At 49.4% G+C, this 11,066-nt stretch overlaps 4 protein-coding genes across 4 annotated transcripts; 1 reads left to right on the forward strand and 3 right to left on the reverse strand.

The window, feature by feature from the left end:
* Positions 1–398: 398 nt before the first annotated feature.
* Positions 399–1,414, reverse strand: COCMIDRAFT_85081 (uncharacterized protein; the record flags this gene model as incomplete). Its single annotated transcript, XM_007686015.1, has 2 exons — positions 399–1,229; positions 1,283–1,414. 2 exons carry the CDS (start codon positions 1,412–1,414, stop codon positions 399–401), a joined length of 963 nt encoding a protein of 320 aa, XP_007684205.1.
* A 308-nt stretch (positions 1,415–1,722) lies between these two features.
* Positions 1,723–5,396, forward strand: COCMIDRAFT_1890 (uncharacterized protein; the record flags this gene model as incomplete). Its single annotated transcript, XM_007685961.1, has 4 exons — positions 1,723–1,806; positions 1,856–2,087; positions 2,134–4,305; positions 4,360–5,396. The coding sequence occupies 4 exons, from the start codon at positions 1,723–1,725 to the stop codon at positions 5,394–5,396; spliced, it is 3,525 nt and encodes a 1,174-aa protein (XP_007684151.1).
* A 725-nt stretch (positions 5,397–6,121) lies between these two features.
* On the reverse strand, positions 6,122–6,786 carry COCMIDRAFT_33280 (uncharacterized protein; the record flags this gene model as incomplete). Its single annotated transcript, XM_007685983.1, has 3 exons — positions 6,122–6,278; positions 6,316–6,735; positions 6,782–6,786. 3 exons carry the CDS (start codon positions 6,784–6,786, stop codon positions 6,122–6,124), a joined length of 582 nt encoding a protein of 193 aa, XP_007684173.1.
* Positions 6,787–7,510: 724 nt separating this feature from the next.
* Positions 7,511–9,289, reverse strand: COCMIDRAFT_84981 (uncharacterized protein; the record flags this gene model as incomplete). The annotated part of the gene is made up of 5 exons (XM_007686016.1): positions 7,511–7,664; positions 7,742–7,908; positions 7,979–9,036; positions 9,090–9,150; positions 9,203–9,289. The coding sequence occupies 5 exons, from the start codon at positions 9,287–9,289 to the stop codon at positions 7,511–7,513; spliced, it is 1,527 nt and encodes a 508-aa protein (XP_007684206.1).
* Positions 9,290–11,066: the final 1,777 nt, after the last annotated feature.

Here is an 11,066-nt window from a genome sequence, read left to right on the forward strand (position 1 = left end):
GTCTATTGAATAGATTAGCGTTGTCAAACCCCCGGTTACATCCATAACTCTTTTCCATTAAGAATCGCCAGGCAACTCTCACGGCGCTAACCCCAATCCTACTCGCCCTAACCCGGATCGAGCCAGAGAAGTATTAGCACTCCAGACCCCGTGTAACAGTGTGAAGCCGATCAACACTAGAGTGGCTAATACAGAATAGGCGACGACAGTACTAAACACAATATAATATTTCTAACAGCCCTTCTAAGTTTATGCAAAATAGCCTTATAAATAAGTGCTTTATTACCGCGGTACAATACTAGCGATAGCGCGACTTCCAAGATACTAAAATCGCAGATTCTTTGCGGCACGGGGGGATTTGCGTGTCGCAGGGGGGGACGTTATACACATAATTTTTTTTAGTAATCGTAGAATCCCTTTCCGGACTTCTTGCCTAGCCAGCCTGCATCTACCATTTTCTTAAGCAATACCGCGGGTCGGTATTTGGAGTCGCCGGTGTCGTGGTATAGGACTTGCATGATAGCGAGACAGGTGTCGATGCCGATGAAATCAGCGAGTTGCAAGGGGCCCATGGGCACGTTAGTACCGTTCTTCATGATGCTGTCTATGTCTTCTTTAGCGCCGACGCCCGTCTCGAGGCAAATGACTGCTTCGTTGATGTACGGCATCAGGATGCGGTTCGCGAGGAAACCAGGCGAATCCGCGGATTTGGAAGGGATTTTCCCCATCTTCTCGCAAAAGGCGAGGGCGGTTTCGAGGGTGGATTGCGAGGTTTGGAGGCCGGTTATAATCTCTACGCCTTTTTGGATGGGCACCGGGTTCATAAAGTGGGTGCTTATGACGCGGGACGAGGCAGAGAGGTCGGTGGGGTCGGTGGTTGTGCTTGCTGCGATCTTGGTGATGGATATGGAGGACGTGTTTGTTGCGAGGATGGCGTGGGAGGGGCAGATTTGGGCGAGCTGGGAGAAGATTTTGTGCTTGAGGTCGGGGATTTCGGGGACGGCTTCGATGACGAAGTCGACGTCTGAGAGGTCGGAGAGCTGAGTGCTGGATGTGAGGCGCTCACGTACGGCGACGGCGTCTTCTTTTGAGATTCGGCCTTTGCCTACGTCCTTTTCGAGGAGCTTGTCGGCGAACTTGAGGCCCTTATCGATTGAGGCTTGCGAGCTGTCGATTAGTCGCACGGGAACTGAGGCCTTTTGTGCTGCTACGAGGGCAATTCCAAGACCCTGAGTATGTCAGAATGATTGGTATGTCATGTGAGAGATCAATTGATGCGTACCATCTGGCCAGCTCCAATTACACCCAGCTTCTTCACCTCAGCGGCGGCCCCAACAGAGGGGGTGGAGCTAAAAGTACGGCATTGGTGTCTGGTTGCGCACCGGGCGGCTTGTCTTGAGGCTGCAGAAAACATTGTGATTGTTTGTATCGGTTCCAATGGAATTGAAGTGCAAGCACTGAGTATAACGAGCAAATTGTTCTGATGCACAGCATGCCACGGGGCCAGCCGATTGGAACCGCGCACAGCTAGCCGAGGCATGACGTTGACTGGTGGGCGGGCCAGAATGCGGCAGAATGCGGGACGCTCAGCCCTATGCTTGGCGAGTTTGCGCTGTTTGAACCAATTTACGCGTCGACGCGTCTTTGGGACTAACACCAAGAACGAATTGATGGGTGAATGAATATACGGTCATACGGCACCTTGACACAACCACGACGACAATGGCCCAGACTACCCTCGACGAGTGGGTGTCGGACCCTGTCAACCCTGAAGTGCGCGCCCATGTGTACAGTCTAATTTCTGCCGTACGTCTTCTTGCTCACTTGTACCATTCGCCGCTAAATAGTCGTCCAGCTTGGCGGTATCGGCGACGATGGAACATATTCGCTCGGGCACGATGCTCTACTATGTCTTAAGGACCTCCGAAAATGGCTCAAGTTTGCGGACGGAGCCCATAACCGCCGGGACGTTGCTCGGTGCATGGCAGAGGCAAACCTCGTTAAGGGAGACTTGCTAGAAATCCTGGCAAAGATATCGCCGACAGTTGTAGAAAGTGGATGGAAACACAAAATCGCAGTGGCCACACGTATGCAGCAGTATCATATTGTCTGGCTCCTTACTGACTGTCTCAGTTGAACTCCTCGTCCCTCTAACATGGCCTTTTGAAATCGACCCCACCGAAGCGACCGTCAACCACCATCGCCATGGTCCCTACATCCAGCTTGCCCAGATGGGCTACAAGCGCGCAATTCTACAATTTGACCGAGACAGGACCCTCCAGACTGCCGTCAAAATCGCTCTTCCGTCCATGGCAGTGCCCCTCCGAGAACGAACGCCCCGAGACGAAGGCATCATTCGCATCGCCTTGTACTTTATACGCAATATCGCCATGCTTTCACCCCCGAACAGCGCACCCATGGATATTGACGAAGCCGAGGTGTCTCGTTCTGCTACCATTGACACCTTTCATGAGCAGGATATATTCCAGGCCATACTAAGTATTGCGTCAAGCATCGGAGAGGACTTTGTCAGTCAGGACGTCATAATCCTCGAGATTCTGTTCTTTCTCCTCAAGGGAATCGACGCCGAGAAGTTGTTTATGGAGGACAAAAAGCTGAATTCAAAGAACAACGACGAACTTAAGAGCCTGATTCAGAAGGAAAAGGCCATGCTTGCAGGCTATGCACGCAACGCACCAACTAGACACAATCGATTCGGCACAATGATCTGGATAAAACGAGATGACGAGAAAGTTACTACAATCTCTGGACAGGACGTGCTGGGCAAGGCGCAGGCCAGTATGCAAAAGATGGATGAAACCAAAAAGTGGAACAAGCCCAGGCGACCCGGACGCAAGCAAGATAGCGCTGAGGAGAGGGAGGAGTTTGACCTGCCAGTGCCTCTGTCCTCTTCAGCCCGCAAACACATCAAAGCCTTTGTTGAAGAGTTCCTCGACTCGTCATTCAACCCCCTGTTCCTACACCTTCGCAAGGCCATCGAGCGGGAAACCGAACGAGTCGAGACAAGGCACCCCAGGCAGTTCTTTTACCTCGTTTCATGGTTTCTACGAGCAGAGTGCGCTCGCCGGCGGACAATGAAGGAGAGGGCCGCTGATCCCAAGAGTCCAGAGGTTTTGTCTGCCGAGGACGAAAGCTACGGTCTGGTCGCCGAGGTCATGAACCAGGAGACCTTTATCCTACTCAACCGTTTCATGCAGAGGAGCCAGGACGAGAAGGCATGGCGAGATCTGAATGCTGGGCTCAAGTGCTTCACACAAATCTTGCTGACTGTACATGAAATGTCAGAGTCGGCACTAGAAGATGACCAGGAGATTGCTGAAAATATCCAGAACCGTATCTTCTATGAAGAAGCAACACACGACCGGATAGTCGCCATCTTGAGATCATACAAGGATCAAGGTTTCGGCTATTTAGATGCTGTCACTGAGCTATCTCATGTCTTCTTGCGGATGCTGGAGCGCTATTCCAAGCAGAATGTGGACATGCAAATCCGATCAAAACGAAGGACACGCAAGATTAAAAAGAAGAAGGCAGAAAAACAGGGGGAAGAAGCAGAAGAGGAGGGCCATGTTTCCGAGACCGAAGACATTCAACAAGCCCAGAAGACTGTTTCGGAGCGCAAGTTTGACTTTCACCGCTTTTCGGCAAAGTTTGTGAACCAGAGCAGTATCAATACCTTTGTGGCTTTCACTAGGTACTTTAACGATCTGGACACTGAGCAGTTGAAGCGTGCACATCGCTTCTTCCACCGCGTGGCGTTCAAGATGGAGCTGGGGGTACTCCTATGCAGAGTTGACATTCTCCATCTATTCAACAAGATGATGAAAGGTCCTGGAGGCCTTGATCCAGAGTCGCCGGTTTACAGGGAATGGGACGAGTTTGTCAAGCACTTCTTCAGACAAGTAGTGAAGAAGGTGCAAGAGAGGCCAGAGCTTGTAGTCGAGATGTTGTTCAGCAAGATCCCGGCAACTCTCTTCTTTCTTGAACATGGCTACGAGCGTGAGGTGCCGACCAAAGCACCACGAGCACCGGCAGAGCTGGAAGTCAAGCCTGGCCTAGAACCACCAGAGAAAATTGGTGTTGCTGTTGGCGTGCTTGTCAATCAGTCCAAATCAGACGCCCTCCGGTGGGTCCGAGATGTTCTCACATCAGCAGCTGAGGAGCGAAAGGCGTGGGAAGAGGCTGCAGAAGCACAGAAGTTATTGACTGCAGAGATGGAGCGCCCTGAGGACGAAACACCAGCCGAAGATACAGAGGCTGAGGCGGCCAAGCCGCCATCCATTGGTAAGCAAAGTTCTGAAAGATTATCTCTTTATGTTGGCTGACCGATATGTGCAGTAATCAAACACGACAGTGAAGAACGTCGTGTTGCTATGTTCAAAGACAACAAGCTACGACTACTCATGAAGTTGGTTGGCTTCGAACGACTAGGCGAACATCACGATCCAGACGCTGTATGGGTCGTACCATCAAACCTCACATCAGCACAACTACAAGAGTCTATCGATCTCATCCGCAAATTCGAATTTGACCCGCCAACATACGAGGACGGCAAAACACCAGAAGATCTACTCCGCAGCGCGACCGCTGCAACACGCCGCTCGACTCGTCGTGTCGACTTCGACGATGATTCAGACAACGGCATAGACGACGACCCCGAAGACCATGGCGAATACGCCCAAGGCGGTCCCACAACACGCGAAGGCGACGCTCCCCACAAGAAACTCAAGCGACGGCGCCGCCAACGCTCCCCCGTCGAACTTGACGACGAAGAAAAAGACCGCCGCGCCGAAGCCCGGCGCAAAAAAGAAATCGAAAAGCAAGCAAAAGCCCTCAGCACAATGTTCGTCCACGACTCGGACGATGAAGACTGGGACGCAGAAAAAGACGCGGCCTTCTTTGCCCGCGAAGAAGCCATCCGCCAGGAAAACATGCAAGTCTTCAAGAAATCCCTCGTCCTCGGTACCGTCGAACCTGTTGCTTCGAAAAAGCGCAAAGCAGATGATCCGACGGAGAAGAGTAAGCGGCGCAAGAGCCCGCCGAAGCGGAAAGCGCTGTTTGATGATAGTGACGATGATGAGGAAGACGAGAATCGCGCGAGTAGTAGAGCTACATCCGAAGCTGCTGGAAACGACCTAGATGATGGAGAAGAGGAGGAGGATACACCGCTCTCCTCGCAAAACCCCGGGGCAGCGACGGCGAGTGAGGGAGATGTTACGCCGAGGAAAGAGGTAACTAGTGGGGAGAAGAGTGTGGATGTTACGATGACGAATGCGGATTCGGATGATGACGACGATGATGTTGCTGCGCCGACTAGACGGCCGGTCAAGAGAAATACGAGGGCGGGGTTTGTGGTTGATAGTGATTCGGAGTGAGGAGGGCGTGAGTGTGAGGATTTGGTGAATTTTGGTTTGTGCTGTGGGATACCCAGTCTTTTTTACGTCAATGAAAGATTTTGTTGTGGTGATTTATTGGATTAAGTTGCGTATTTGTCGTGATGTCTTTGCAATGGTGATGGGAGATGGCTTGTCCCTTTTTACAATGTGTCTTGGGACAATCATGTGCTGAGGACTCGTAGCGCGATATTCTAGATAGGGGATGGTTAAGATCTTGAGAGTAGCCGTGTTTATCTTTTGATGGACGTTTGAATCCGAGCTGGGGGAGAGAGGAGTAGTCTCACTTCTATATACGTCTGACTGGGCAAAGCATAGCGGTAGAGCCTTGTTTGAAAGGGTATATCTGGGCTGTTGGACTTGCTTGTAGTCTGTCTCTTTTTCCTCTTTCTGTGTGGTGAGAAGTTGTGCCTATGTCGTCGGTGCGAATTCATAGTCTAAGCGAAATAGTGACAGTCACGGTCAAAAGGCAGAGTGTATCTTATAGGGTAGAATTCATGTTCATTTGATCAAGTCTGGTCCGTTATGGTCTGCAGGCTAGACCTGTGGAGTGGGGTCTGTTAGTGGACCTGCGTAATCTAGAATACATGATAGCAAGTTATATGCTTGTTTTTTTTTTCCGATGCCTCGCCCGTCGCATGTCACCAAGTCCTGTCCCCATGGCAGCTGAAGCATCTTGATTTCGAGTCATAGTAAATCCCATGATCTCATGGCTGCCGGCACGGTCTAGCAATGGCTTTCAATGTATCTACCAGAGCTTGATGAGGATATTTATCAAGAACATCGAGAAGGCCAGCATCCAGTTCGTCCTTCTCCTCCAGGTGATATGCAAGTTTTGAAGCAATAATGCGCCGAAGTAGAGAACTGGAAGGGGTTTTTTTCGTAAATCACGCTTACACACTCTGCTGTAGGCCAGCGCATATAGCAAAATAGGGTCTCTCGCATCTCGTTAAACATCTGTCGGGTGAAAACTGAATCGATGATCTTTTTTCCGTAGATGTGTGCTTTTGCAAGCACAATGAAGTTTTTCTCCGCTTCTCTGGAGAAATTTTTATCATCAAAATTGCATTCTTCCATTGTCATGCATAGCTTGCTTGAAATTTTACCCGTGTACAGCCACTCGATGTACATCTTGACCGTTTCCGTGCAATCCTCAGGAAGATCGATGACATGGGGTTCGTCTTTCAAGCCAGCCCACTCTTTTTTCATGGCGGTTTGAAAGAATTTTGAGCTCTTGCAAAGGACACCTTGGTGAACGTAAAGTCCGTCAGTGCCACCAGCGGAATTTTTGACGTTCAGCGTGACGATTGGGTCGCGTGGGCTGTACTTATTAGAGACTGAATTCACATTTGTGCAGTCGAACTTACTCCATCTTGGTCGTTTTGTAGAAAAGAGGGCTTTTCGAGCTTTGCAGTCAGAGCCAGTGTTTTGATAACATTCGGGAGTGAGTTCAAAGGAAGGAGTGCAATTGCAGTTTGCGTTACGAGACCTTGGCGGCCTCTTATTTAGACTTGCGAGACTGTGGGAAGTGACTGCGGCTGGTCCTATCACTTGCCTGAAGTACAAACCATGGTCACTGTAATATGACGTCGCCATCGTAGTGAGAGAGACTGAGAGAAGGCAGGTAATTCAAGAGTGAAATTGAAAGAAGATGAGACGTACCTTACGACGTCGCTAGACATCCATCGTAACGGGTTAAATGAGATACTTTCTTACGCTGGAAAATTGGTACTCCCTACCATGAGGTATGGTAGGGGTATGATGGTGGTCGTACGGGCCGCGGGTAGAGGTTGGGTAGGGGTAGGGTAGGGTGTTTTGTGAACCCAACCCTACTTTACCTCTACCCTCCATCTCTACCCTTCTACCACCGTATAGCTGCGAACAACGCGGCTGAAACCGAGTAGTACTAAATCAAATCAAATCAAGCAAACAAGCCAATAACACTGGATTTCAATGCCAGAGAGATCAAAGCATAGTCACATGCATATCCACATCACTAAATCATGAAACAGGAAAAGGATTGTAATTCAAGGACACTTCTACAAGTCTACCTAACACATCCATCCACTCATCCATCTATCTATCTATCTATCTATCTATCTGATATACCTCGCCTTCACAAGCAGGGGATCCTTAGCCCACAAAAAGTGCACCTTCTGATCCAGCCAACCCGCACTTTCCGGACACAACTCGAAATCAAAGTGCCAGGTAAGCGATGCAAGAATAACGCGCATCTCATGATTAGCCAGGCTATTTTCCCCAAGAGTGTTAGCTTGTCTTTCTCTTTTACTCGGAAATCTTTTCCGGGAGATGGAAAAGAAACTTACTTCTGACCAATACAATTGCGCGGCCCAACAGAAAACGGATTGCACGCATTCCTGCGATCACTATCGTATCCGGTTCCGGGGAGCCAGCGGTCGGGGATGAAGGAATCCGGATCTTTGAAGTTGGAAGGGTGGTGGTAGGCGGCGTAGTGAGGGATCGCGACGCTGGTCTGGAGAGATAAGAAGGGTTAGCTAGCTGGTTGTGTAGTTCGACGCTTTTGGCGTAGGATGTTGACTTACGCCTCCTGGGATCCATTCTCCACAGATCATGTTGCCACCCTTTGGTGTGATGCGGAAGAAGGCGATTGGGCCGGGCGGGTAGATGCGAAGGCCTTCTTGGATGCATGCGTTGAGGAAGGGGAGACGGGCGAGGTTTTCGAGGTGTAGGTCCTCCTTTCCTAGCGCTCTTACTTCGGCTTGGAGTCTCTGCATGTAGTGTGGATGCTTTAGCAGAAGGAATGTCAAGCCACTCATTAACGTGGCGGTAGTTTCCGTTCCAGCCATCATGAATGCCTGTGCGTGTGCCGTCATCTGCTTCTTTGACATGTCTGGTAGTTGCTCGGCCTTCTCCATGGCAAGCTTCCAGATATCGGGTTTCCCGATGTCGATGCCTCGATTCAGCCGCTTCTCTACTCGCTCGTAGGAGTGGTTGTAGTGAAGGCGTGCGCCCTCCATGACTTCTTTGGTCATGAACATCTTGGTTAGAAATTTCAAACTCTTGTACTCCCGTGCCAGACGTGCGATTGACATTCTTCTAACGTTTTCGAGGACGGCCTGGACCCAAGGCGATAGCTCTGATTGCTCGAGGAGACCAAGAGGCTCTCCGAAAGCTAGATCTGCCATAACGTCAAAGGTCATACAGTTGAGTAGTTTGACGATGTCGAATCCAATAGCTGGGGTAGCTGTTGCGTTGTTCTTGATGATCCTTACGAGTGAGTTGAGGTAACCTTGGATCAACGGCTCCTGCAGCTTCAAAGCCTTGTCGCTAAATGCCGGTGCAAAGACCCTTCGATGCGTCCTGTGAACCATTGTATCGGGCTGCGAGCCTAAAGATAATGTACCAGCGAAGTCTGGCCCGAATGTCGCGGGGTCTTTTGTGTTCTCAAGGCGCTTGCCCGCTCCAGGGCCAGCGATATCCTTCCAAGCTTCAGGTGTCACGTAACTCAGTCGATTAGGCCCAAGCCGCACGACTTCACCGTATTTCCTGTGCATTTCTGCTTCCCATGCTACCTCTTCGCCACGAAGAACCTTATAGGAGAAAACCAATCCAGTGGCTGCTGCGAGTTTTGGCCCGGGGACTAGTGAGGCGGCTTAGTGGACGACATCGTTTGGACGAGTAGGCTTTACATACATTTTCGTAAAGGGTGGAGATACAAATTATATAAGCGGGTAAGGATGAATTGCACGATAGCCTGCGTTCTAGTTAACGAGTTGTCAAGATGAAGTAGTGATAGGCCCCCTTACTGCACCAAGGAGGCAACCAAACATCGTCCATAGACTTTTGGCCTCCAGGAAGGTAGAAATGTGGTAAGGATGTTGTGGATTCCCCATGGTGAAAAATTAGGATCTGAATCATGCGTTTGGGATCCTCTCTGTATCACGGTGGGTGTCTGAAAGATGTTTGCAATGGTTAAGCAGCAACACAAGAGGAGAGCTTTTAAATCATAGATGGCAGATGATGCTCGTACGAGCCATATAGTGGATATGATACAAATGAATGTCTCATTGGTTAACAAGACCCATTTGCGATCATCGCACTATAGGGGGCGGCGCATCGGGGCATCGGAGCATCGGAGCGTCGATGTATCTCTATGTAACAGTTCATGAGAACAATAGAAAGTGAGTAGTACGTAAGTTGTAACCATACAAAGCGAGAACTTGGGTTTTCGGAATTCAATGGCCTTTTCGCACTTGAGGGCCCTTTCTGGAGACCAGTTGACACGTGTGTTCAATATGTAACCTTCTGGGTTGCTCTGTTCTTAGACATAGTAACAGGTCGTTGTAACTGTTAAAATCCCTCATATAATGTGGAGCCTACAAGCAATAGACCTGCGTAACTGTAACGCATATGTAGAGCGCACTATTGGATAGAGCAAGGAATAGGAGCATAGCTAAGATTAAAGTACTCGTCACACAACAGGGTTGTTATGGGCACGGGAGAGGGAAACAATAGCAAATAAATAGTCTGTCTTCACTATAGATGAATAGCTACCGAGCCAAGGTAGTGTTCATAAGGCTTACATTCAATTTGTTGAGTAAGACGTGACTAAGAGGGCCTCCTTTGGGCTGATAGTCCACAAAGGGAGCCATGGGGGTTCAGAGGAGGCTAGAATCTGGCAGTACTCTCTTGAGACCGGTAAAAGAGTAGCGGCCGTAGTATTGAGGTAGCTACTGGTGCTAATACTAAAGTACTAAAGCAGTTTGCGGGCAATTAGGTCTAGACCAACGACGTTCGCTATTCATTTATTGTCCCCGCTATTTACCCCGCTCTTTCTTTGCCTTGAACCTTTGATGCTAGCAGGGAGGATGACTACAATACATGTGTCCATGGGGTCATGACTAGCATGTAAGGAGTATGTAGAGCGAATGATCTTGTATGTGTCTGTCTAAAAGCCAACGTCTTCGTATCGAAATAGGCTGGTATAACTGCCAATAGGCGATGCAGAACCAACAGGCATATCTGTATTGTGAGTGCGATGTTCCATGCGTGCGGTACCCGTGAGAAGTTGTAGCTCTACATGCAAGGCTCCAACTTACACAACGTTGATGGGATCCAGGTGGTCTACTTGATTTACTCCCACAGAGACCTGTTGCTTGCTAGATGCAACTCGATGTCCGATTGGGTTTTCAATTGTAGGGCGTTAATGCACACCAAGAATGGTATAATGTCGAATCTGGAGTAAGCATTGCAAATATTATCGCAGAGGAGACTACCGGATGCCTCAGCGGTTGTAATAAAGTCTATAGCCGTTCGACACGTAGCAGACAACCGCCATGCAGCTACCAGGCTAATGACGGCTGCTTTTCCTATCGTTTGTCACATTTATTTTCCGAAATAAAGCCCGAACGTGTAACAGTGTGGGATCGTCTATCCACGTATTGCATATTATGGCTCTGCGTTGTTCAGCTTTCTATTTATCTTTGAAAACGAACTTTGCAGCGAACCATAACCAAGTAAACTTTGGAATACATAATTTTCGAATCTGCAGGTTGCATAATATTTGCTTCCACGAAAACCAAGGCAAGGAAACTATGCCGAGTACTCGGAGCGTTTGCGAGGGTGGCGCAAAATTTTAAGTTTGAACATTGGTCGATGACTAGGCCGATG

Source organism: Bipolaris oryzae, assembly GCF_000523455.1.
Source record: "Bipolaris oryzae ATCC 44560 unplaced genomic scaffold scaffold_15, whole genome shotgun sequence".
Taxonomy (NCBI): Eukaryota; Fungi; Ascomycota; class Dothideomycetes; order Pleosporales; family Pleosporaceae; genus Bipolaris; species Bipolaris oryzae.